Source organism: Platalea leucorodia (genome assembly GCF_965183815.1).
Source record: "Platalea leucorodia genome assembly, chromosome: 6".
NCBI lineage: Eukaryota > Metazoa > Chordata > Aves > Pelecaniformes > Threskiornithidae > Platalea > Platalea leucorodia.
The window spans coordinates 3,657,027-3,685,000 of NC_138828.1; the positions used below are offsets into that span (position 1 = coordinate 3,657,027).

At 40.9% G+C, this 27,974-nt stretch overlaps 1 protein-coding gene across 1 annotated transcript in view; it reads left to right on the forward strand.

Annotated features, from left to right (window-relative positions):
- ANK2 (ankyrin 2) overlaps positions 1-27,974 on the forward strand; it is a gene marked incomplete at its 5' end in the record, with an annotated part of 252,201 nt that overhangs the window by 106,846 nt on the left and 117,381 nt on the right. The window contains 7 exons of the mRNA XM_082314755.1: positions 1,786-1,884; positions 3,090-3,188; positions 19,014-19,112; positions 23,306-23,491; positions 23,944-23,967; positions 25,944-26,042; positions 27,204-27,302. Coding sequence (XP_082170881.1) covers positions 1,786-1,884; positions 3,090-3,188; positions 19,014-19,112; positions 23,306-23,491; positions 23,944-23,967; positions 25,944-26,042; positions 27,204-27,302 — 705 coding nt within the window. The remainder of the gene's footprint in view (positions 1-1,785; positions 1,885-3,089; positions 3,189-19,013; positions 19,113-23,305; positions 23,492-23,943; positions 23,968-25,943; positions 26,043-27,203; positions 27,303-27,974) is intronic.

Sequence of the window (27,974 nt, forward strand, 5' to 3'; positions counted from 1 at the left end):
TTCTCAAACAATGAGAAGAACACTCTGTTTCCCCACAAAATACTCTTTCAAAGCTTTCAACCACCGTCAGTAGTAATTATGGTTATTTCATACTCAGTGAGATTAAAAAACAAGGAAGATGAGAGCTTTCTGAAATGTTTTCAGCCTGCAAAAAATGCACTGACACATAAGTGTTCCTCATCTTGATGATTATGGTCAACCTCACCACATAATTTTGGCGAAGAATTCATGCTTGATCCGGGGCATGGTGCTACTGCCGCCCCTGGGCTCTGCAGCGCAGTAGTAAGAGCGTTCCTCTGGAATAAGGAAGATCTGGTTGCTGCTGCTTTACCCGCAAACTGGGAGTTGAAACCACATTTCTCATTAACGTTTCCTAACTACCAGGCTGCGTAAGGGTATTCGTCTTTTGGCAGCTTGTGAATGTAGCTTTGCTTCAGTTCCTTTGCTTTTCTCGTAGTTGCACTTCTGAACTTGACCACAAAATCTGCCTGTGCTGCTTGCATGAATGTAGAATTAAATGGAGTTACTTCAGAAATGCATTTGGATTGCTGTGTCCGCAGCCATTGGACCCACTCCCATTAAATGCCTCCTGTGAAGTGCTAAGTGCTTTAAAATCCTACTGGGAATGACAAGCTTGAGCTGCCTCTGCGGATGGACAAATAAAAGACCAGAAAGCTGCTTGTTTATTTTGCAGTTTAAATGACTATGAACTGCCTAGAGACAAGTAAAGTGATAAAAATTACGCAGTGCTGAACGTGCTGCAAGTTACTCAAATACCTGAGTATCGCTTCTGATGCTCGCAATATGGAAAACAGGAGAATGCTTGAGGGCAGTGGCAGTATCTGTTGCTGTCACCTGCCTGATGTACCGTGAAAAATACCGTAGGATTGTGAAAAATAGGTTGGCAATTCAGTTACAATAGACTGTTATTTTATATTTTTCCCTTGGGTAGAATAGGGATACGAGGAAGAGGAAGATACAGTTTCCATGGCTGGAATTTATAAGAGATAAAGTTTCCTATTCCTATATATTGTGAAAAGGATTTAGATGCTAACTTTCCTAGGTCGTTTTTTTTTTTTTTTTTAAATCCTACCTCTTATTTCATTAATCTTCCTTTCCTTTTTGAATGAGGTTACAAAACCTCAAAATTCAGTGAAGACTTGCTCATCAGAAACCAGCAGAGGTACCAAGTCAAGGTTCAGTGTAACTTGCAAGCCACGTGTAATCGACAGCCGTTTTGGTCTACTTGTGCTTTTGGTTTTCTGTTTGATACCAGTTATCCCAGAGGAGAGGAGGAGAGTCCCGGGTTCAGGACAGCTACATCAGCCTGGAATAATCCTGACTGAATAGACACATCCTGTGTAAATTTGGCTAAGTCCTGTGATTTCTCAGTGTTGATAATACCTCAGCGGGGCTAGATAAGGTTACAGTAAAGAGAAGGCAGATATGCACTCAGATTTTGAAATAATGGGCTCCTTGCAGATACCCAAGGTGGTAGTCCGGGGAAATGCGAAACTGTCAGACAGGAAGGAATCTCTTATGGAAACTTGCAAGATACGCTTTGTTTTGATGTCTTTGTTGCTATGAGAAAAAAGTTATTGGAGAAGTTTGTCACACAGTGCCTTGGCTTAACTAGCCAAGTCCAAAATATCTGACTTATGTAGACAGTCAGCTAAGAGATGTAATAGTATTCCAGCTACTAATCTTCCTCTTATACCAGGGTAAGGCAGGAATGTGTGTCTTCAGAGCTGATATTTGTAATTGATATGGCCCTTGTGCTTACAGAATGGACTCAATGCTCTGCACCTGGCGGCTAAAGAAGGCCATGTGGGACTGGTACAAGAATTGTTGGAAAGAGGGTCGGCCGTGGATTCTGCCACCAAGGTAATTCACACGTGTCTGTAAGTTTATTCACAAAAACAGAAAGTCAAATGCGTGGGAGAAATTCAGAAAAAAAATATTAACGTACAAAATAATATCATATAAATACCTCACTGATATTAACAACGTTGTTTCTGTTATGGCCTGCGAGTCTACATTCTTTGCTGAAGCTCATCAGTAGTAAATGAAGAGGGAAAGATTATTATTTGTACAATGTTTACAGGGGAAGCATTAAAAGCTTTTAGCGATGCCAAATTTTTCGTTATTTCCAATGACTGGTCCCCTTTATAGAGAGAGTGAATGTAGCTCAAAACAGTAGATTTTTTCAAATCTGTGTCTCTGCGGCTCTCGTATTTTTTTATGATTCCTGACGCACAGGATCTCCATCAAGGTTAACGCTTGGTCCTCAGCTCAGAGCGCTGCTTGCTGAACTTGTGATTTCCATCATTGATGGAAAACCAGAAGTTCCTTCCTTCAAAAACATCTTTAAGTCACCCCTCAGTGAAGCTGTTGGTAGAACCACCAGGTTCTAGACAGGACTTTGGGGTTTTGTTCTGGTTTTATGAACCTTGTTTGTTTATTAAAGCCGTTTAAATATTGCTCTCGGGATGAGAGATTGCCCTGGAAAAAGTACAAAGCAGCGGTCTACTGCACTGCTGCTGTTTTGTGAGAGATTATTTTTATTGTGCAGTGCATCTCTTAAAGTTAACGCCTTTCAAAAATATGCATTTTAATTTTATGCCAGTTAGAGAAGAGAAAAAGAAGTTTTATCTTCTGCGTTTAAAAGGTTGGTTTCTGTTACTTAACAGGCAGATCTTCCTTTTGGGTCTTGTACTAGGAAATCTCATTTTACGTGTGATTCGCAGCTTGAATTTTAGGACTTTTAGATTTCAGCTACCTTCTACAGGGCAGGATCTCTGGACCAGAATGAAAAAACCTGTTAGCCCGTATTACGCGTTACCTAGAAGTTTGTCCCATGCCCCAATCACATTCCATAATTTCACTCAAAAGTTATGTTAGGATGTTACACAACCACTCAAGGAATCTTCATGGCTGCAACTACCAGTTCTATGCCCAGTGATGTTTATGGAACATCACGGAACTGTAGGGTAAAATTGTACTCAAAAAATGAATGTTATAAAGAACTGCTGGCTGAAATTATTCCTAAAGAAGGGTAATGTCTTTCGTTTTTTCCCTCCCTATAACAGAAAGGGAATACAGCCCTGCACATTGCATCCTTAGCAGGACAAGCTGAAGTTGTCAAAGTTCTGGTTAAGGAAGGAGCCAATATTAATGCACAATCTCAGGTATGATGCCGTTTTCCCTTCTCTCTCCTAAAAGTTATTTGGTGAAATTTTGTAAGATGGATTTGAGATGTTAGGCAGTGATTCCAACATCCCAGCCTGAGACAAGTCAATCAAACTGAGGCTTACAGAGCATTCAATGGTAAGTAAAATAAAAGTAAATAACAAATTGAAGTCATTATATACTCATTGTGTGATACAGGAACTCGCATTGTTGTTGCTTGAAATCTTTTAGGAATTCCTAGTGTGCTTTAATAAACTGTTTCAGAAATTTTTCCAAGTGTGGAAATACTACATCCTATGTTTAAGTTGAATTTGGTGAACAGTAACGAAGAAGATAATTTCTCAGAGACTTGATTTAGAGAATTGCTTTTTGTGTTTTTTTGTTGGCTAAAAATTTGCAGATAACTTACTCCAGGCTTCTGAACTCATTCTTTATGTAATTGGAAAGAATTTAAATCATAAGTTTGGAACGTACATTGGAACTGGGGAAATTCACCTTGTCCTGGCAGGCAAACTGACTGTTAATAAGAGCCCTGTTATTTCCACTGACGCGAAGCTTGTCTGCTCTTCCGAAACGTGCCAGAGACGGTGGTGGTGTTGCAGCGACTGACCGATGGCCAGTTCTCCTCTCCCTGGCTTGGGCGAGGCTGGAGAGGCAGCTGCCTGCCTGCCGTGATTTCAGAGCTGGAAACAACACGCGGTAGATTCGCAGGGACAGCATACTGCAAACTAGCTAGATGACGGTTCGTTTTCCGAGCTAACCGTCCCGATCTCCTCTGCCCTCCCAGACAGACGCGCTATATTAGCACTATAGATTAATAAACCAAGTTATCCCAACACACATTTGAGATACCTGTTATTTCCTCTGTTTAGGATTAGGAACAATTTATCAAATAAATAATTTAATGTTTGTAGATGCTACCTTAACTATGGCAACTGTCTGTAGTTATGAAGAACTGAACAGATGGTATAGATGAGGACTATATATGATAAAGAAACTGCATCTTTCTGAAGCATCTAGTCAGCTTGTGACATTCTCAAAGTAAATCGTCGAGCTAACAGTGTTCAAATTGAGTCCCATGCGTCATTCAGTGACCACAAATACCATTTCTGCAGTAATGGTGTAAGCTAAGGACGATGAGAAAAACCAGTCATGCTTCAGGGGTAGATTAATTTCAAATTAAATTTTCCTAGCGCTTACTGTCTATAGGCAAGATGATGGCCCTTAGCTTAATCTTGCTGGGATACACGAGCAGAACAAGAAGAGAGTGATCCGATTTAACAGCGCAGCTAGGAACTACCTTGGTTGAAGAGAGTTTCAGGAGGCATAGTTGGGCCTGTGTGAGATGCTCTTCTGTCCTCTTCTGTAGCGCATTCCCTGATCATCGGGAACACGGGCAAGTTTGTAAAAGGTTTTGGTCTGTCAGAGTCCATCCTAAGTCTGGCTAGCTCCACATCTTGCTTGCCCAGACCTGGGAAACTGGGACCTGGAGGGTTTTGTTGCTGTTTGGTGTTATAAATCTATGACGGACAGTGTAAAGTAAGTAGACTGCAGGAGATGAACAAATATGTTTATAAAATGAGTAGGTTTGTCTGTAGCTTCATTACATTTTGAGACAAGAGAGAGAAATTGAAAAGATCTTTAAGCTGCCTGACTCCAAGATTTTTAAAATATTTTCTTTATTATGCGTTTTGCCCCAAAGTGACTGCTGAAGAGCTCTCTCAGGACAACCAATGGTCAATTGCTCCCCATGCTCTACTTCCATTAAACATAAGAAATGTCGTAATTCCATTGCTGAAAAATTTAGCAAACTCCTTTCATAATGGCCTAACTGGATGATTTCTTCATACATTTATCAACCTTTTCATGTGTATAAGAAGATAATGTCTTTAATGTTAGGATTTTGAGCTTGGTAAGAGAAATAATTCTAAAAATGGTACTTTCATGAAGCATTATCCCTCAAAAAGTCTTCATAAAGGCTTTTGATTATGCTGGAAAAATAAATGAAGTTTTCTAAATGTAAAAAAAAAATCCTACCAGAATTGGAAATTGTTTTCACAGGTACTGTTTTATACAGTATTCTAGTTTTAAAGACACTTATTGTTAGTACTGGATGTTCTGGGTAACGCACACAGACCTGTTAACAGGCATTTGCTACTTTAATTAACTGAATGAGTCTGATGGAGGACATCTTTTCCCCAGTACCGCTCACTGGTTGCCTCCAGGCAGGATGAATTCAAACTGCCGTGGATTTGTGCCACGTTGTCTCAATTAAACAAGTCCTGTTGACTTGAATGGGAGGGCGAGTCCTCAGTGTAGTGAGATCCAGCTGCGGGGGCCTCTGGGTTGTGTCTTTCTGGCCTGCTGCCCTTTTCCAGACGAGCTGGATAATAGCTGCTTCGGGCAGGAGGAGATGTTCAGAGGCTCTTGCTGCCGCTGCCGAGGGGGCATTTCCAGGGGAAGGGGTCCCTTCGTAGGGACCGCTCTGTCGTGCGGCCAAAGCGCTGTCAGGAGCGCAATGGTACGCGACTGCACACGGCGAGAGAGGCGCATGAGCTGGATCTCTCTTCTCTTTGGGAAATGTTGAAGGCGCTTGGGTAGTATCTATTGATAGTGTTCAGCACGTCGAGTAGTAGTTGTGTGTGAGCGTTCACGCAGATGTTCCCATGGCGCTCGTAATTTGAACATGAATCAACAGATGTTGCCTGTATGATGGGTGGAAAGGATGTATTTTTAGTCGGGGCTCTAAGCAGACTCCTAAGAATTTCGTTGTAATACTGATTTGCCAGAGGCTTCCCTTGGAAGATTAAATAGAAAAGTAATTTCTCTATGCCCCATGAATGGAATTAGGGTAATGAATGCTGCTTTTCTACTCAAGATTGCATTGACATGCTCAAGAATCACATGATGTACCATAGAAAATAAATAAGTTAGCAAAAAAAAAAGAAGAAAAACAGACTTCAAAATTAATAAAGAATAGACACTTGATTTATGATAAAAGATCAAGAAAGATTCAAGCATACCTAACTAGGGCTGGTCAAAAAAGAAAAATATGAAGTTATATAGAAACAGGAAAAGAAAATGACTGAGCAGAATATGCTTGAAGACTCAAATACTAAGGGTTTTTTGTCAGGAAGTATGTCATTGATGAAAAGGTGAAGAGAAAAAAAAAAATCACATCGGGAAAGAGCTTAATGGAGAAAGTCAGAAATGAACCGAAACACAAATGAAAGGTAAATTTGAATTAAAAAGTGAGAAATTATGACCGAAGTGCTCAGTTTCTCTTTCTTATGCTTTCTCTCAATTCCATTCTTAAAAATAGATGCTATATTGTCACTCTTAACTCTTTTATGAACAGTTGATGGTATTGAGGGTATATTACATCCTCTCCTTGGTATCTCTGTTATTTCACACTTTATTTTTTTTAGGCCCCTGCTAAATGCCGTTTGCTGGTAGTGATTTAACGCCCGTGAAGTTACTCAGGTTGCTCCATAACTTCCTCTTTAAAAAACTTGGTATCTATCAAGGTCATTCACATTTCCAGTGATGACAATTTGCCACAGTGACAAAATTTCTTCACTAATGATAAACTGGTAGATAAAAGAGTGTTCTCAACTCCAGCTTGTTCAGTTTATTGTTTTTCCTTTCCTTTTCTCCAGTAAATTGCATAAAAACACTGGCCTTTGTCAAAACTTACCACCAGTGACGTCTGAAACACCACGCTGATTTCCCAGTTCCTTGCAACAACGAAATAACAGAATTATCTCAGAAAATGCTATTAAAAACATTGTAACCACTGACATTACAAACCCCATCTGTGCTATCTGAGACTGTTAAGCATTCAGGACTTGGATTTCATGGATTTTCTTTTTCTATTAGATTACTTTGCTTTGCCCTTCAGTTTCATGTTGGCCTTCAGAGCTGTTATTTTGTTCATCTTCCTCTTTTAAAAAGTCTGTTCCTTTTGAGCTAATCCATCATCACTGCTATTTTTAGAAAAGTACTTTCTATTTTGATACAAAGCCTAATTGCACAGTGATTACTAATTGAATGACTCCACTTTCACCTGCACGCATATCATCTGAGAGCTGACATCTTCCTTGAGTATCTTTCAGGCAAATGCTGAAATGAGGGCAAAGCCAGAAATGGCCAGAGCGATCTAGAAGTTGCTGGTCCTTTTTGGCATACTTCCACCTAGAAGTCGACAAGTGTGCAATTGTTTGGCTCAGTTAGAACCGCCTTTTGCTACAAGCATTGCTGGAGAAAATATATTTATATAATGAGTATCTGTAAAACCTTCACTTGGTTGACTCCACTCATAGTTCACTGAGCGGATCTAGATACGTGTCATCAAGTAAATAATCAATTTCTGCAACTTCTTTTCTTGATTTGACCATGATTTTTGGTCACGTATAGATCTGAGCAAACCCGCACTCATTGATAATATAAAATCTCGTCTGGGGACTGGATGGTGCAAACTATAATGTGAAGTGGGTAACAGATCTCCTGGGCTTGGTCCTTTGAGCTTTGATTACATTTCCTTGCAGATGAGAACAAGGTCATCCCATGGAATGATGTCATCTTTTGCAGTATGGATTCACTTGTGTGGGTGATCCTCTGGGTACTTCTGAATTTCAGTGGGGAATTCAGAAAAAGTCCTCAGGGGGCATTGAAACGTTGCATTATGTGGAACCGTGGAAGTGGCATTGGCCACTTATCACTCTTTCTCACACCCACCCACCCATCGCACGCTTTCACTGAGCCCAGTGGTATCCTCCTTTCACAGCTGGATCACGTCTTTACCCCAAACCTATTCTTAGCTGTTGCTTGTGCATGACAGCTTTAATTCTTTTTTGTAATCTTCCTCTCAATGAGTGTCTACTTTTGTGACATATTAGGAATTCTTATGCCAATTCTTCATCTCTTTTCCCAGGTGGAAAAACATCGCCAGATTTAGTCAGTCCAGCCCTTCCCGTTGATAAATTACCGTTTGTCTTTATTGCTTTCTTTTAAAGTCAGATTGTATCATCTGACTCCTGTATAGGCATCAGAGATGTCTCATAACTGCAATATTAGCCTGCCAAATGTGACGATACCCCTGCTGCAATAATCTTCATAACTGAGTCTACCTGGAGAGCGTCCCCTGTGGCACCGATGCTGAGCTGTTCTGACCACGCATACCTTACGGAAGGGATCCGTCCTGACCTTCCTCCTTTCCAAACAAGGTCAAAAAAGTTAGCCTCGTGCGAAGAGCTGCCCCTTCTAGGATGAGACGTTTTGACAAATGTGAAGTGATCGAGGTGCAAAGAGCTGAAAAGTAAAAGACAAAATGAGGAAATATAATTCATTCCTGTTCAGTAACTGTAAGGGATCTATCATATCCTGGAGTCATCTAAGAAATAAATTATTATTATTATTATTATTATTATTATTATTATTATTATTATTATTATTATTATTATTATTATTATTATTATTTTAAAACTTCTGCACCGGAGTTTAGAACAGAACGCGTTCCCCGTTAGCTGCTAAGGTTGTGCTTTGACCACTGCTTCATCCAGGGGCCCTCACGAAAGGAGGAGCTACCTTTTAATCACCGGATTATTTAAAGTGACCCAGATACAGAAAGCAAGGATTAGATAAATCAGTCCTCCCCCAAGCTGATCTTGTTATTTAAAAGCCCTCTGGTTTCCTTCCCTCTCTATCCTTTTCTAAGCTCATTGCAAACACATCGGCCAAGAAATATTTGTGTTTAAATTTGCCCCCATTATGGTTACCACTGCCTGGTTCAACACATAGGAGATACTATCGTGACTGCTAGAGTATTCTTCTCCAGACTGTTCATCAGATTGAAGCCATCCTTAGAGTAGCACGAAATTTCCAGCCTCAATATGCTTTCCCAAAAATGAGCGGTAAGAGAGCTTGTTGAATGTCCATATTCAGGGTTGTCACAAAAGCAAAGGGGGGATTTACGTGATTCTCAGAGGAGCGATCAGCTTGTCTCTCTCAGGATGCCCTAGGATGTGCTTTACCAGAGATTGCTCTCCCCGTGGTTTGTAAAGATAATCTTACCTCCAGAATGGAGCATATTTTGCAGAGAATTTGCTACTCCATTATGACAAAAGGTTTTAATTCCACCAACTGGGCTTTCTGCTTTTATATCAGTGTATTTAGAGAGCCGGATTTTCAGCTGCTCTGTATCAAGAGGAGTCATTTAGCTGCAGTTCATCATTGCTAATGTAATAAGGGATCAGGCCCATTATCTCTTCACTGGAGGGGAAAAAACCAAACAAACAAACAAACAAACAAATGCCTTCTGGAGGATTATATGGATTTTGAGAGATGTACATAAAAGTAATACATTAAGAACAATGAAAGAACTGATAGATTTATTCATCCTGCCTTAAACTAGTCCAAGTTTCAGCTGCCTGTCTCTTACAGTGATTATCAGTGACTGATAAACAACCCTTATTCCTGATCTTGAAGCATGATCTCAGGCAACCGTGGAAGTGGAGCTGAGCGGGATGCCTGTGCCTGCGAGACTGAAGCGGTGCTTACACATTGACCCAGAATTACAGGATAACGGAGGGTGAACATAAGAGAATGATTGTTAGTATCAGCGCATCCATGCAGGACTTTCCCCCAATAATTCATACAGTTAAAGGAAAAATAACCCCGTGAGGATGCCCAGTTTATGGCGTCACCTGCAGAAGAAGCAGCGTTGGAGATGCGGGACTGGTTGGCTTCCTCTCAAAAGCTGCTCTGAGGATCAGGAGCTCTCGAAGAACAAAGGAGGGTACTGGGCCGGTTTGATGTCTGTCTCTGGGATCCCAGCTGCAGCCATAAAATAACTGAATCTGTCAGGATCTCAACCAACAAAGACTGAAAACAGCCTGAAAATATTTATAACCTACACCTTAGTCTATTTTGTTAATTTGCAGTCTCTGTTAAAGTGCTATAAAGGGACCGATGGTCCAGGTTGAAAGATTTTAGTTTTGAAAAATAGTGGTTTTTTTCAGCTAATTATGTGATACATGGTCTCCAATATTTATTCTTAAAATGCATAAACTTTAGGAGCTTGCAGTAAGCCAACATACCAGCTGGCAGGGTAAGGGCTCACCAGACCAACAGGCCACATTTCGCCCCTACCGTAGTGACGCAATCTGCGACGGTAAGAACCAGGCAGTGGAAATGTTATCCGCATCTATTTATGAGAGCGTGGATATAACTGAGTCACAACCAAATGAGTACAAACATTTTATTTATAATTTTAGTGCAATATTGCCTTCCTTCCAGCCCTCAACCATATACATAAAATAAATTGTTGCTTTCAGTACTGCTTTTCCTTTACCGTGTTTGGAAGGCAAACCCCAAATGCTGTTTTGGACGAGTGCCCAGAATTCAGATGCGAGACTCGGCCCCGGCTCAGCTTTTGGGCCCTGACCCATGCCCAGTGTCAAGGTTATGTTTTCTTGTGCCATGACGAAGCTGTTCTCTTCCCATTATTCCCCATCAGCTCAGTTTCTATTACAGGTTCTCCCTTTGTAAAAATGACATTTCCGAGACGCAGAACATCTTGATTTCTGCCTGGTTCTGTTGTTGCTTTGGTGTTCTTGCGGAGAAAATCGTGATATTTGAAGCTGCTAAAATAGAATGTTTGTGCTCTTTAAATTTGGTATCTGAGCTAGGAAGTGACTTACAGTAAAACACTCTTAGGGTAAAATGCACTTCCCGAGCGAGGTGTTCTTGTAACGGCGAGGCAGCAGGTGTCATACGCATAGTGCTACGGTTGGAGTTCTGTCTGATCCCTCCTGAATGAACTTACCAAGTTCATCACCAACCCAGGGGACACCGTTTATCCTTAGGCTTTGTAATTATTGCAGTGGTGTAAGTCTAGAGTGGAAAACACTATTTATATTACTAGGGAATTAGTGAGACAGCTGAAGGGGCGGTGCTATTTTCAGTGTAGGCTTCTGTGTCACTACATTTTTTAAATTTATTTATTACAAATTAGTTTTATGGCCTCTCATCTCAAACAAGTAAATGCTCTTTCATTGTTTTGTTTGTTCAAATGTTTGGCCCAATAAAGTAGAATCACCAGCCTCCCGAAATCCAGTAATCCTGACCTTTTTCCTAAATGCTTTTCTCAGCTTTAATCTTCACAGTCTGTGGGACGCTGGGGGCCTCGGCATCCGCTGTGTGTAACGAATGTAAGGATTGTCACCCAAATGATGAGCTAACACTTGGTGGGGAATTTTACAGTAGGTCAGAATCCAGTAGCTCTCCTGTGCCCTTACAGATGTGCCACTTTACATCGAATAATTCTATGCTTACAAATGCTTACGTCTCATCTGTGAGCCATCCTTTTTACTAGCGCTTCCCAGCTTTGTTATAAAAGGAGATGATACCCCAGGAAAATGAATATATACTAATGTGCTGCTCATTTTGAAACATGGAGGAAAGAATCTGGTCAGAAAACATAAGGTGCTTTCATCAATACCAGAAATCCACAGTATTTAATTTAGCTGGTTGTTGACATATCCAAGAGATGTTTTTACTGAATCTCCCTTTCTCGTGATGTGGGTGTAGGACAAGACAAAAATTCCCCCCGTGGAGGTGCTGCCAGCATCACAACAGTGCAGTCAGAGGGGCAGGAGGACAAGAGGGGCACTTTCTTCCTCAGTCTCTGAAGGCTGAGCCAGATGTGAAGCTGGAGCAAATCACTTCTCTCAGAAAAAGGAAAGACTCTCGAATTGAGTGATGTTTCTCAAATGCATAATCTGGTTTTTGTACTGGTGTTGGTTCAGCGCTTCTCCTTATGGTTGAAGTAGACTCAAACCCCCTGCTAGGGTCCCAAGGAGAACGTCTAGATGAATATCAGACTGCCTTCTGAGTATTGCAATGGTACATTTTACACAAATAGATCTTCTTATGGTAAAGCATTTAAAGATAAAATCAAGCAGTATGCAGGTACTAAGTGTCATACCTCGGCAGCATTGATCTGAATGCTTGGCAGGCACTACAGGCTCACTGGAGAAAAAAGGGCAGTAGTTTTCCAGGAGGGTTTAGTTGTTTTCAACTTGTGAAAGCCTGCTAAAATACATCAGTTCAAATACAGTTGTTTACAAAAAAAAAAAAAAAATCTGAAACGTTTTTTAATGTATATAGTATTATACAGTTAATCAATATTTAGAGTTCCAGTTCTGATACTAAACACGTTATTCGAATAGTCTCAATCTTTCTTCAGACTGCATGGCAAAATGAGACTCTTTAGGCACCTTAAATTTGGAAACATAAAATTAAATGCTGTTAATTTTCCTTTAGCATATCTCCAATTTGATAATTGCCTATTTGCTTGAATATAAATATAGATGTAGCAGCCCAAATATTTCTGAGATTTTTTTCTTGAAAAAGAACATAGATTATTTGTTTGTTTTGTGGAAAATGTATTTTAATGGAAAAAAAAGAGGAATGTGAACAATTGGTAAAGTTACCGCTATATAAAACTTACGGATTTTGATGTAAGCTAACAAAAAAAAAAAAAAAAAAGAGATTTTTAAAAGTTAAAGTCTGTACCTTAATCTATCCTTAATTCACCCTTTTAGGCAGAGAATCTCTCCTGCTAAGATACGATCCTCTTATGAAGAGTTTATTTTTAGACTGGCTGAAAATAATGCTCGGAGCATAATGCACAACAAAGTTCCCAGAACTGTGATATTGTTGATTCTGTCAAGATGCGTGTTCTTAATTTAGCTTGCAGTGTTGCATTTATTTGTAACTCCTATTTCATTGACTAAAATGAATTAATTGCTTGGATTATTAGAGGATTTTTCACTGAATCACGGAATGGTTGAAGTTGGAAGGCGCCTCTGGAGGTGACCTTGTCCAACACCCCTGCTCGGGCAGGGCCACCCACAGCAGGCTGCCCAGGGCCACGTCCAGATGGCTTTTGAAGGCCTCCGAGGACGGAGACTCCACAGCCTCTCTGGCCAACCTCTGCCAGTGCGCGGGCACCCTCGCAGGAAAAAAGCGTTTCCTGCTGTTCAGAGGGACCCTCCTGTGTTTCAGTGTGTGCACGTTGTCGCTGGTCCTTTTCCTTCCCTGCGTAACGTTCTCCTCTTGGAGAGAGAGTAGCCTTTGCTGGAGCGGCTGTTGCCTCTCCTGTGGAGACTGCTGGAGACTGGAAGAAAGGGAAACAGCAAGTGAAGGTAGAGTTACCTTCTTTTAACTGTTACGGTGAGATGTGGATGTCACTGGTTTAGGCTAATATCTGTAGAAAAATGGCAAAAACAGGGAGATGAATTGTGTGTCACTGAATAAAGATTTAAATCATGAACTTACCATTCTTGTTGAAGTTGAGCAATATTCTGAAGAGTAGAAAAAAAATCCTGAAACAGTTATTGAACTTAAAGGCCCCAGAGCTGATCATGATCTTACTGCGTAAAATGATATATTAATGCATGACTGTAAATCAGAAGATTTTATAATCTGTGTGAGCGGTTTCATGAGTAATCTAAGCTTGTCTCATTCTTATCTCATCCTTTGTGCCAACATCTGTTCCTTTTTGGGGCTGGCTGAAATTCTAACAGGAGCAGAAAGAGAAGGAGGCACGGGGAGGCAGGTAGAGCAATTTCACACAGGCTCCTCTTCGGTTACGTTAAGTGCTGGCTCCTATGAAGGAAACTCTAGAGCGGCCCAAAGGAAACCGAGCTTTTATATGGGCAGTATTTCGTGCACAGAATCTTCTCTGAATGTTGCTTGAGAAGTGCAGTTGCAGAAAAAGCCTAACTAATTTGGTTTTCATTTGCAACCTTGAGAAAATAACTTTTTCGTTTCCTTGATGTGAAGCAAAACTGGGGGGAGAAGGCTACCAAAATGCCAAACCAAAAAGCCATGCAGTAGGATGGAGAGGCAGAGGCGGCAACTGGTCTGGGTTGGGCCATCCGCTGATTGCGTTGACCTTCCGACTGGTAATTACACCTTGAAGAGTAAGCAGGAAGGAGCATTTGCCGTATGTCATTGCGTTAGATGTCAGTTGTCTTGTCTTCCCTGGTAATCTCAGTGATCTTCTCGTACAGTCTTGAACAGGTCCTGGAGGCCTTTAAAACAAAACAGATACGTTCATCTGCGTTTACATTAGCTATTTAATCACAGGATATGTTGCTAACTCTTACGTGTTTTTCTTAATAGAGTCAAACTGAGGGAAGAGATATCTCCATTTTCTCTCTTTTCCTTATCAATATGAATATAGAAAGATATATATGGATATATGGTATATAGATAGCTATAGGTTTATAGACACTAAAGGTCACACCTTCATGGACAAGCATGGGTAGGCTAGTCCTTCAAACGCACTGGCTACTAATCAGAGTTTGGAAGATGCGTGCTTCTGATCATTTGGTACTGCATGCAAAGAGTATGGTTCCTTGAAAGCCTGCCATAAAATAAAGCTCAACCAAGCTATATAACTGTTTGTGTGATTTTCTAAATGCTCTAATAATCCCTCTGCTTCTTCAGACTGCTCTTCATTAGGGCTTGGGCAAAATTTAATGATACAAATTCTGAGTCATATATAGACTTGCCAATTTGCATTAATAGCTTGAAGAATCATTGAGAGCTACTCATTTTCTCAAATTAGCAAGTAAATCAGTGAATGTAGTAGAAAGAATGGAGTATGAAATATACTCTATTTGTTTAGCGTTAATTTCTCATTATAACTTTATATTATAGCAGTAAACATCTTGCAGTATACATTTGTAAGCATAATGAAATCTGAGTACTCTGTCCTCACTACAAATACTCTGATGAAATCATTGTTTGAAAATGAATGTTACATATCATTATGAAATCAATTTCTGTTTTTCAGATGATGCACAAAATCTAAACATACAGACGTAACATAATTACGTGACTGGGCTTTCAGAAAAAGCAAAATAAAGTGCTTTTCTCCTTTTCCAGGTCACATTTATATGCCACAGTCAGTATTTTTACTTTAATTCTGGACTGTGTTTATACAGTATGGGCATATAAGCTGAAGGAAAATGTATTGAAATAAAGATTCCCCAGCCCTGGCCCGATAAACCCTCTGTATCCCATTCCACATGCGGAAACAAGGAGGGGAGAGGTCAGTCTCCTTTGCAACCCATCCATGGAGAATCATTAACCATAATGGCGTGGATTCAGTAGGAGACGCCTTGGGGTGGGGAAGCAAAAGTCTAGGGAAAACATGTTTTCTTCAATTTGCAGATATCTGGGATCTTGAGCTTTGAAATATCTCTAGAAGCAGAACAGAGAAACCAAGTATTGCCACATAGCTCTTTTTGAAACTAAAAGATGAGGAACTGGGATTTTAGATTAACAAAAGTAAAGGAAACGAAGGGAAGGGTATGCTTTTGTTGCGGACATGTCCATTGAGCTGCAGGACTGGCTGAGAGAGACAGAAACTTGCTGTATAGGATAGAGACAGACAGACGCATCATAGGAACTACGTGGGATGGGAGGAGGCATGGAGGTCCTGGGGTCTGGTGGACAACCGAGGAGGAAGAGCTCCAGCAGGGCTAACAGGTAATCCCGCTGCGCAGAGCTCTGCCACGGAGAGCGGGAATAGCGGGAATCCTAAAATAGGAGTTTTCTGGCCAAGAGCCAGAAGTGTTGAGGTCAGGAACACAGTAATTGGAAGCTCCGAAACCAGTTCCTCGCTGAGAAAGGAGGCTTCACCCTGCCAGCGGGGAAAAAACCAGGCTCGACCTTGCCAGGGGGAGAAATTCAGGGGAAGCTTTTTCAGTGTCTGGTATAGGCAGTTTTGCATCTAGACCTTGGCATGCTGTTGCAATTTCCAAAATAAGCTAGATCTTAAGAAAATATACACAGTAGTTTTAAACTATAAATAAAGCTTGAAGAAAAAAAACCAAACAAAACCAAAGGCTACGACTTTATACGCAAGAATTGCCTTAGCCCCGATTGCTGTAGTTTCAGGTATGACTGTAGCGTGTGAGGAGGATATCCTTGATATAATGGCCACTCTTCTGGATCTCTGTGTGGAAAAGCGTTCAGTACTTCTTGGTACTAAATGGTCATGAAGTCACGTATGTATTGTTTATGGTCTCCTAATCCAGGATTTGTTGTCCCGATCCTGTTCCAGAACTAGGGAGTTGAGTTGATTAAAAAAATAAGATTCTTCAAAGCTTTTAAGGAAACTGATTTACTCTGGCTTGAAAATTCTCGTGTTCCCCAAATTTATATTAGTCAGTGTGATCCTTGTATTCATCCGTGTAATATTCGGTGCTAGAAGGATTTTACAAATGGCACTTATTATCGTTTAAAAAACTGCTACATTAGACTTCAATATTAAAATACTGATGAGGCGGGTGGAAAATTACTAGTAGTTATACCTAATAGGTTGCTATTTTATTTCTTTCTGGAGTGGGAAGGAAAACCGAGACAGCGAGCCAACTCGGTTACCTGCAGTTTTCTCTGTGCTATTCCGTACAAGTGCAATCGCAAAGAAACCAATCTGTTCGTAATTCCCACTGCCAGCTCAGTCCCTACGCCTGGCAAGCCCCTGCCCTTCTCCGCCTTCCTAATTACGCCGCTGAGCAGCGTTCCTTCGTTGTACGCCGTGTTGGGATCTCTTACCTCCCCTTCCCCGTTAAAGAGGTGTCTGAGGAGCAGCCGGGAGCCCAGCGCACCCCCGGCTCGCCGTCCCAGGGGGGACGTGCCTCGTTTGCCTGGTTTGTGCTTCCCGTTTGCTGCCTGCTTTTAGCAGTGATCTGGGAGGAGGGAAGCTGCCCGTCAAAATGCGATCCAGGCTGACCTTACTGTTAAGAGGCTTTTCTTGGTGTCTAACCTGACTTTTCTCTCCAGCAACCTTAGTAAACTATGCGCTTTTCTATTTATTTTAGTCACCGTGAACACGCAGAACAGACCTTTACCCTCCTCTTTAAAGACTGTTATCTTGTTTTCCTTCGGTTTTCCCTTTCCAGACAGAACACCACCAATTACTACTCTTTTCTCAAAGAAAAATAGCTTCCCCAGGGAGATATATTTTTACTTCAGTGCGGCGATTGTCTTTATTACAGCAGAATGAGCTCATTGACCGGTGGCCCCTGGTAGACCGCTGTGACCTTCAGGTCCTTTTCTGCAGAATTCTCCTCTAGCTCCTCGTTCCCTGTTTGCCTAATCTGTTTTTTTCCTGCAGTAGTGGAGAGACTTGCATTTGTCCTTACTAAATTACATTTCCAGCTCTTTCCTCCGGGGTTACAGGAAACTTTCAGATTACGATCCTGTTGTGCCGTGTGCTTGCAGACCATCTTGTTCGTGCTGTCTGTCGCTAATAAGAGCACTCTATTCCATCCTTCAAGTCATTACTGGGAATATTGGATAACGCCTGCCAGAGACAGACCCCTGTGCAAAGCCACGCAAAATGCACCCCACGCTTTTGGCACTGAGCTGCTGTTGACTGTTCTCTGGGTGCCATTTTTTAATTATGTGTCCCCAGATTGTTGATGGAAGCGCCAGAATATTATGCAAAGTAGTATTAAAAGCCTTGCTACAACATATATAACATATATGACATGGACAACATAAATGATATTTATTGCCTGAGCAATCTTCTACATTTGTAAATGCAGAGGGGGGCTGTAAAGACATCAATTTTACAATCAACTGTGTTATCTAGCGACTGAAAAATGAGATTTCATTTCATTAGGAAATTACTGGAATGTTTTCACAGCAAGTTTGCTAGAAAGAATAACATTGGTTTCTCTGAAACAATATTCGTCGTTATCACAGTATTTGCATTAATTCCGACTGCTTGTGTAAACGCACAAGTTTATCATTCATTGTGACAGCACGCAAGATTAAAAAAAAAAATTGTATGTTTGAAGTCTGGTTTATGGTTTATGTTCTAGCTAAAAGTGCCATTCCGAGACAGAAGACTGTTTTCAGAAGTATAGGTGGTTACGGCCTCTTATGTTACATGGTAATCTACAGAATATTAAAGAACTTTCTAAGGCCTTTTTAACAATCTTAAAAACTCTTTGAAGAAAGTTATTAATCAGGCAGGCAGCTCGCTTCCATGCCGTTCTTTCATAAGGATTTTGTAGCTAATTAATTAAAATTGTTTGCATTAAAGTATTTAAATGGGAAGAAAGGACTTATGTTTCTAATGAATTTGCCTGTAGTTTGATTAACTTAGAAGAATTTTTTTTTAAAATTACTGTATTATCCAGAGCAGATTCTTTTAAGGACTCTAGGATGTTGTAATGAATGTTTGTAATTAAATGATAGATGAACTTACTGTATGGTCAGAAATGCAGTTGTTACTTTGCAAGGTTTAGTTCCTTTATGTTGATGATTTGCAATGTTTTATGTATTACAAAATTTTATGTAGTATGTTAAGCCTTTGTCATCTCTACTCAGCTTGTCAGGAGGTATGGACTTTATGGTCTCGAGGGGATGATGTCTTTGGTTAAGATAATGTAATAAATGGAGGAAAGTCTTGCTTTCCTGTCAGCTTTCATAAAACTTCATTGCCAGCTTTACAGTCCCTGAGCATTATCAGCAAGGGATGGCTGTGTCCATTGCTTCCCTAAAATACGTGTTAAAAGAAAACGAGTGTGAAAGCACGTAGAGCTTTGTGGGTTTAAATGGCATTAAACGTTACTATATTAAGTTAAAAAATACAAGGTTGTTCTACTTACATACTTAAAACATTTCAGTTAAAAAAGCACAAATGCATTTTTAGCTGTGTATTTATCTGGGGTTCGTTATTGTTGGTGTGTTCCGATTCCTCGTTACAATATTTTCTTGTGTGTTCTTCCTAGAATGGCTTTACTCCTTTATATATGGCAGCTCAAGAGAACCACATTGAAGTGGTGAAATATCTCCTGGAGAATGGAGCCAACCAAAGCACAGCTACCGAGGTGAGCTATACGGGTCTTTTTTTACATACGCTCTTATCTTCCTTTGCCTTTATATTCAGATCGCTTGAAGTCAGTAGATTTTTCAAATGGAGTATTTGGAGAACTTTCACGCTTTCGTTTCAATGAGCTGTATTTATGAATCTTATGCTTTTTTTGCACACACACAGAAGACAAGGGCGACCTGTTCTGGAAGTGGTGAAAAGTCAAGGGATGAAATCCAGCCCGATTCATTTGACAGCAAAATTTCCACTGACTTTAGTGATTTTCACCTTCAGTTTGTGCCCATTTCTCCCATCAGCTTCCTGGAGAATTTTCTGAAAAATGAATAAGGCTTTGAAGAGAGGACCCTGGGGCTGTAGAAATTATAGGAGGCCACGGTGGTATTGTCAGGGGAATGGAGTGAATAGCAGATCGATCATAGGCTCCACTCATAAGTGGAGAGGTACAGCACTTCATTTGAACAGATTTACGTCTCCGACAAAGCCCTTGAAAACGCCAGCATCTAGGAGTGCCATCACCTGAGCAACAGGGCTATCTTTGTGCTGCTTTTTCATTTGCACTGTAAGATCTGGGCAAAAATCGGTGAATAGAATACAACATGTATTTCCCACTCTTGGCTGTATAAGGGGTCTTCTGGGGAAGGTAGTTTGGAGGCTTGCTCCAGCTTCTTCCTCAGCCAGCTGAAAAGTGTGTGGAATATAATGTGAATATGATAATTAGGACTATGAGGACTGTGTCCAGAAGGGTGTCTGTGTATAGTGTAAAATAGTATAAAAACAATTAGTATCATAGAATCCTTTAGGTTGGGAAAGACGTTTAAGATCATCGGGTCCAACCGCTAACCCAGCACTGCCAAGTCCACCACTAAACCAACCCTAAGCACCAACAGTTAGGTGTTGACAAGCTTCCTTTTAGATTGAGTCTTGAGATTTTAGATGAGTTGAGAATATTTTCTGCAAGTGCATGCACAAAATTGATGAGTGGTGCTGGGCTCACAGAAACATCAGGTAGAAAAGGGCCTCAGGAGGTCACTTACTCCAACCTCCTGCTCCTCTAAGTGAGGAGCGCTGGCGGCTGGACCTCCCTGACCAGCTAAGTTACTCTGATCCTGAGGCTCGTCTGCGACTTTGTGTAACCTGTGAATATTCACTGTTGTCTGGGGTTAGCGTAAATTGGAAATCAAATGACTAACAAGGATCACATCAATGAGCTCAGCAGGCAATGTGCTGTTTTCTCCTCGGACGCTTTATTTCTGCTGCTGGACCACGTGGGTATAAATATGCAGAAGGACGCTCTTAATGGCTAGGTTCTGGATTGCATTGTAGTGCTGTAAACCTGCAGTGACTTCAGTGCAAGCTGGGCAGACACCAAAGTTAAGAGAGACGAGACTCCATCTCAAGAGGAACTGAATGATAAGAACTTCCTTCTGCAGATGAGAGGATTTGAGGGCAATGGGGAGAACTCCTAGGTCATGAGGACTGTGCTCGTTCTCTTTCCTCCTCTCGTTCTCTTTCTGCCAAATGTTCTTTTATTCCAAGCCAAGGGGACGAGCGAACGGGCTCTTTGCTGCAAAGCATGTTGGCTTTGTGTTTGCTCTATGGGTATGTGCCGTGCGAAGCAGGAACAGCAAAGTTCCTCTCCTGTCAGAGCTCTTGCTCGTGTTTATTACTTTTCCCTAGTCTGTACAGAAACTCACCCATTCCAGATCGCCTTCACGAACGGGTGAATTTGAAATGATGGTGCATTTATGCTCGCTCTCCTTTCTTTTAAACCGAAGTGCTAGTGTTAACAGCTGCCTTACCGTCCCTTCTTTCAATGGATACTGTACCATTTGATGACAGCTCCTAAAATAATCCTCTCGTGGCCTGCATACATGGCGATCGCATTACATGTCAGCTTTCTGAAATATGAAATCCCGTGGGATTGCCAGGCAACGTGGCAGAAACACACTCCTTGTGAAGGAGCCGAGTGGAACTGTGGCTCCCCAGGAGCCCGGCCCGGCTACAGCCCGCCGTCACCTGCTTGCAGCCTTTCTCCCAGTAACTTTTACTGGCTGTGATGATCAAGTGCACTGGAAATTCATTCGCTAGTTTACAGGAACTGTGAGGCCGAGATGGTTATAATTAATGCAGACATCCAGGCATGGCTGGAACTCACAGCATAGTCTGACATTTTTAAAAAAAGGTAGGGGGGAGGAAAAAAAATCGAATGCCCCTTGCTCTGAACCCGAGTCCAAGTCTGTCTTCTGCCATCAGAAACGTCAGTTCTCACTTTTTCAGCTTGGAAAGTAAAGGCTGCCTACCCCCTTATCGCTTAACTAGATAAGTTTTGGTTTCAGGTCTTGCTGAGGTGATGGTTTCAGTGATTCGAGTGTTTTTAAAGGATGGTCTGAGCCGCTGTCCGCTTTCACACGTGCCCAGAGTTAGTCTCATGAGCGGAATGAAGAAATGGTGCATTAATTAAATAAGGTGGGAAGGCAGCCTGAACTGAGGATGCCACCGAACTACATGGAGAAGGACCTTCTATTTGGCATCAAAGGTTGGCTGTCCTCACGTGGGGAGGCGGGGAAATGAAATGCTTTCTCCGAGCTCCAGTCAGCCGTGCTTCCCAGAAGCAGCAGGAGAGGGAATGCAGGAAGGATTCTGTCCTTTTAGAGAAGGATGGAAGATAAAGTGGTGCAAATCAAATGGATGATCTTGTCTTTGAAGCTCTGAAACTTGCACTGCCTCTGCCTCTGGATATATGTCATTTCCTCTAACGCCTATGTACGTATCTATACAAAATGAGAGTAAGGATGAGCTCGGTTTCACAGGGCCTCTAATCCAGGATTTGTTCTCATGTTCCCAGAGGCGAAAGGCAAATGCGTTAAGCCATTTCAACACCTAATGTAGCCCCAATCTCAGAATTATCTTTACAGTTCAGCTGTTTCGTCAGCTGTTCACCCTTTTTTAATTCACTGTACAGAATTTAATCTCTATTACAGAAAGAAACCATAGTAGTATCGCCGTTACAACGCACCTACCCACAGTTCTGCGCAAAAGGGAGTGAACGTTATTAGATTACTAAGGGGAAAAATTGCTTTGGCAATTCTTCAGATGTTTCTTTCAGCATATGTTAGCTCTCATTCCTTCTGAACTTGTCCTTTATTATTTTATCATCTTTCCATATTCCTATTCCAAATCAATTCTGTCTCATTCCTATGCCTTTTACAACGTATCTAAATCAAGTTTCTCGCTTTCTGGCTATAACGAATTTTTTAGCTGTTCCTTCCAACCCAGATATAGAAGACCTTGTTCTATTCCCTTCCCTTTTCTTTCGCTGTTATTCGCCGTGCCTCCGGTCACAGACTCAGAGAGCTGCTCTGTTCCTCCTGGTTCAGCTGCCCTCCCATCTAGCATGTGGTTCCAGCACTTATGTGCTCGGGCAGCACGCAAGACGTGAGCTAGATTCAGTTTTATAGTCAGAATAAAAGAGATGGGAGCAGGCAGTATTTCAGCCGAGATAGCAAGAGGCGAAATACTGTGACCTGTTTTAAAGCGTTGGCAGTCCGAGGCACGTGTGGAGGAGCAAGACAATTTGAAAATAATTTTAAAACAAAGCTAAAACTATGAATGAAAAGCAGAGAGATTTTTCTGACTTTGTTTTTGCAAAAAGTACAAATAATCTAATGTTTTTCAGCTACGAGTTAGAATAAATTCCTAAACATGATCTGGCTTTCTTGAGTCGTAGTCCATGTGTAACTTAGAATGGGAAACAGCAGCAAACGCATCTGAAGCTATGCTTTCTTTTCACAGAGACATGAGATATTCAGAAACAGGTTCCCTGTATATTTTTCACATCTACTTTGTTCAGTGCTCACTAATCCCTACCAAAATATCGCTAAAAATACGCTTTGCGGGCCATTTTAAGATGAGACGTAATTAAGAGAGATACTGTAGACTGATCCTTTGCATGTACTTGGCTGAAAAAAAGACTGCTTTGAAGTGGAAAAAGCATGCTTCTGACGTGTTTGAAATCACATCTGGGTTACAACATTGTGCCTGCAATGTCATTTCACTGGAGGTGGTGGTGCAGAGGCAGAAAACAGCTGGTAACGTGCTTATCAAATTCCTGCGCGTGAACAGCGCTGTGCAGATCTCTGAAGCTATACGTCCTTCAGCTCACTGAGCACATCTTCTTTTCTTCTCTGCCAGGACGGCTTCACTCCTCTAGCTGTTGCGCTGCAACAAGGCCACAACCAGGCGGTGGCCATCCTCCTGGAAAATGACACCAAGGGGAAAGTGAGATTACCAGCCCTGCATATTGCCGCGAGAAAAGACGACACCAAATCAGCGGCGCTCTTACTGCAGAACGACCACAATGCCGACGTGCAGTCCAAGGTAACGCGATGCTGCCGTAGAGGTAACATGGGCAACAAACTTTACTTCCTTTGTCCTGAGGGCTAAAGGTAATTTCTTCTGTGGGGAAAGACAAGTTGCTCGACCAGTATCACCAGTAATATAACTACTTTTGCAGTGTTTAGCTACACAGTAATTACAAACTACTCATTTTTCTGCTTTTTAGATATACCTCCCATTTCTTTGGTAACCAGCTTTCTCTCATTATTTGTAAACCAGAAGGCACTGGAATGGAAGCAGAATCACTGTTTCCCTATTAAACAGGATACTGGTTTATTGCCCATGGGAACATAGGTTGTACTTAAAGTTAATGCATGCTTGAATGGCTTTTCCCATAATTAACAGCATAACTCATTTCAAAAAGCAACATAGTTCTTCGTTTTGCGGCCAGTCTTTAATATTGTTCCTCTTTTTCCCAAACCATGCTGCATCAGATGATGGTGAATAGGACGACTGAGGTACCGAGATCAAAAATTTTTAATTACTCTTTCTGTTACTTATAATTATTTTCTCTGCTCTGTGGCGATATTTCTTTATTATTTAGCACTAAAAGTGAAGATAAGACTCTTTTTTAATACCTAGAAATTTGTGATTCAGCAAACCTATTTTTATTCATCCTTTGTCTTAGAATTTCTTTTTATTTGTGTCACTATGGAGTAAACTTTTGAGAATTCACATCAGTTCAAAGAAGTCTGAAGCGAGTAATGGAGCTAAAAGGATAAAGATGCTTTTCTAGCTCAATTTCATTAATTATGAAAACGCACTCACTTGGCATAACTAAATTAAGGTGTCTGGCTCAGCCAGAATAAAGGTGAAATTAGTTTTTCGTCTTTTACAATAACAAATATAATCAAATCCTCCAAGGTAAAAACTTGTTCGGAGCATCTGCTTATTTTTACCATTGTTCTTATTAGAGTCTTTTCAATAAAGTTTTCAGAAGTCCTTAAGGGATAGCACATACTCAGAATTTACCCGCAGCAGATAATATTGCGTTTCTCATACGGACTCTGGAAATACCAACTCTCCAAGCACGTCCACTAAAAATCATGGGTCTGATTGCCTAGAACTGTGATTTCGCCCCTAAAGATGATTGTCACGTTTAGGAAAAAGAACTATTTCCAAGAATACGGTCGTTATTTGAATATGGTAAATGCGAAGGGGGTTACCTCTCCTTCACCGGCCGTTACGTTACTTCTCCGTACCTTGCGTTTGTCACCAGGCAAACACGTGTCCACGAGCAGGTAGTTGTTAAGGCGATCTGCATTCCACCTACAGCTTACCGCAGTGACGTATTTGTGTGCCTAATATCCTCAGTAGGCATTTCCCTGGTAATTTATCGCAGCAAGACGACTGTGAACGTAATGAGCGTTTGACTGTACTTTGACCAGGATCACCTGTGGGCTGGCAGGGAGGTAAATGGAATTAGGGTAAAATAGTGGGCTGATGGCTGTGTCTTTGGGGAATAAAGTTGATTCCAGAGTGCAACATCTGCCTACATTTCTTTATTCCACGAGTAGTTTAAAATGATGATTTGTACACTGAAAGAAAGGAAACCTAGTTGAAAATACGGTGCAGACTAGAAGCCAAAAGTTTTTCTCTCTTTCTATAACTAACAGTAAGATCTGATCAAATCAGTGTAAAGCTCTTCAGGGAAATCTCAGAAGCAAGGTCCTTTCTACTTGAATTACTTATGAGACTAAAAGCTTGCTCTGCGTGCTAGTTTCTGAAAAATTAATCTTTTTTATGTTGTTGCCAAGCAATTCTATGTCTCATAGCTGGAGCAGGTTTTACCTCCTAGCATTCAAGAGGCAATAAGTAAATTGTGCTTTTTGTGATATATAGATGGCAAAGTTTCTTCAGATCCTTTGAGATCCAAATTGTATATAAATATAAATAATTATGTTTCTTATACTCTGCTACTAAGTAGTTTCTCATGTATACCAGATTCTTGGGTTACATATTGAGTAACCACTGCTTTTTTAAAAAAAAAAAAAAAGGAAGGAACTATGTTGTCAATATTTCTAATTCTAAGAGCAGTAAAATAAGAGTCCAACAACTTGTGTGGTCGTTTATCCAAAACCAGTAAACAGATGCAGCCCAAAAGACCCATGTTGCTTCCCAATTGTAATAAGGAAACTTCTTTTATTTTCTTTACGAATGGCTAATATATTAATATTTTCGATGATGAAAGCTACTCTTCTTATTGGCCACTGATTCAGAAGGCTGAATTGGAGAATGAAAGAATGAAACACTTCTGATAACCCCTCATATGGAAACCGCCCTCTCTGCCTGAGAGGCTGTGCTATATTATAGGTGAACTGAATAAAGTCGACACGATACGTTTGTTTGCCAGCAGCTTTTAAAACCAAGTTCTAGTTAAGTTGATGACCTTGTATCGAATGATTTCTATAATAAGGGCTGTTTCCCTTTGTAGAGTGGCTTTACACCTTTGCACATAGCCGCGCACTATGGAAATGTCAATGTGGCAACGCTTCTGCTAAACCGAGGAGCTGCAGTCGATTTCACAGCAAGGGTACGGAGGAATTTCTTTCTCTTCTTAGTTGTAATGGCCTACAAAAGTAGGAGTGTTTCTTTGTGTAATTCTTAGTCAAGAGTAAGTGAGGAGCAAAGCAATGCTGAAATTCTGTTGTGTTGAAAGATGTCTTTTTTGCAGTCATTCTTAAAGGTTGCCTCCATGCAATGCACCAGAGTCCTTGGGAGTTGCGTAGCGACCAGTATTCCCAGCTGAAGGAAGCAGGCTCCTTTGACTAGCTCCAGAAAGCTGATATTCTCATAACGTGTCAACGCACTTCAGCTTTTCTGTCAGTTAGACGTACTCCAGAAACATATGTAGGATTGATTGGCTTTTTCAGTACTTAATATAGTATAATTTGGTATTTTCACATATAAACCTGTTTTGAAAAAGTAAAGTAAGGTATATTGCCATTCTATAAATGCAACAATAAAAGTACGAACTGATCATGACTACTCTTTTATGGCAAACAACTGCAGAGCTACATAATAGAGACTCTGCTGTTGTAGGTTACGTAGTTTGAAGCGTGGCATCTGGTGCCATGAAAACCTCTGGTGATCCGTACCTCAACGTAGCTACCGGATCACAAGTTTGCTGTCTAATTTTGCCAGACACGCTTTCAATTACTTTAGGGTTCTGCCTTTCAGACTGTCTCCCTCCCGTTGCCAGTCTGGAATAGCTGCAAATATTACCTCTTTCCTCACCCAAAGCATTTGCAAGGACTTTCAGCCCAGCCAGGACCTACTCCTTTACGCTATTGGCATGACACGAAGAAGGTTCCTTTGTGTGGGAGTCACGCGTTTGTCTACTCTGTGTATGTTGCAGTGATTTAAATGCATCGGTGTTTTGTGAATATTGACCCACTGGGACTCTGGTATCTGTTTGTTTATTTGTCTGACTCTGGGACTGTGATGTTTGCTGCTTTGGCAGATGCGCTGCTTCGTTTATTAAAAAACCCCAAACAATGAATAAAGATTCTTGCTTAGAAAGGAGTTACTAACTCTAGCTTATATGGTGTGTGCCTAGCTCTGATGCCCAACTACGTTTTTGTTTATTCTCTACAATGTGATGGTCTCATTTCTTGTGATCCGAACACAAATTCACCACCATTATCCGCCCTCGAATCCATCACGCTCATTGTTTGTTCTTTTCATGGTGTAGAATGGAATCACCCCACTGCATGTGGCTTCCAAAAGGGGAAACACAAACATGGTGAAGCTCTTGTTGGATCGCGGAGGGCAGATCGATGCCAAAACCAGGGTGAGTCTTTCTATTCCCTGAATATGATGTTGTCCCTTCTTGGGAACGGATTGGGATTTTTTGCTTGCTTGGTTTTCGTTTTGGTTTTGGTTTCTTTTTTTGGTTTGGGTTTTTTTTGTTTGTTTTGTTTTTTTTTAAGCCAGAAACTGGGAAGACCAAGATTCATGGCTAGGAATTCAGCTTCAGTAACTGTGTCTTGTTCTCTGTTCTTAACGTGAGACGTTATAATAACGTATAAATGACTCAAAAAAAAAAAAAAAAGTTCAGCTGAATACAGCTCCAAAAGTGCTAAACGTTGCTCCAATAATGTTAAACACACAAACGTACTCTTTTGAAATTCAGACCAAATTTAAATTGTGACTCCAAAAATAATTTATAAAGAAATATTTTTGTACCTTTTTTAAAAAACAGGAAAAATTCAGACTCCTACCTTTAGTTTTGAGATTGTTATTTGTTTTATGTAGACTGTTTTCTATGGTATCAGAGTAAAGAATGGCAGGTATCGGTGACAGTAGGAGGCAGAAATACTATTTCCTTTAGCCTCCTGTACAATCTACCTCCATCATACAAGAAAAAGCTGATGGAACCGATCTTTTTGAGGAACTAAGGCTGTTAGTTGGTCCAAGTTCAGGTGACACAAGAACGTACGTGCTGCAGAGCAATGGGGATTGG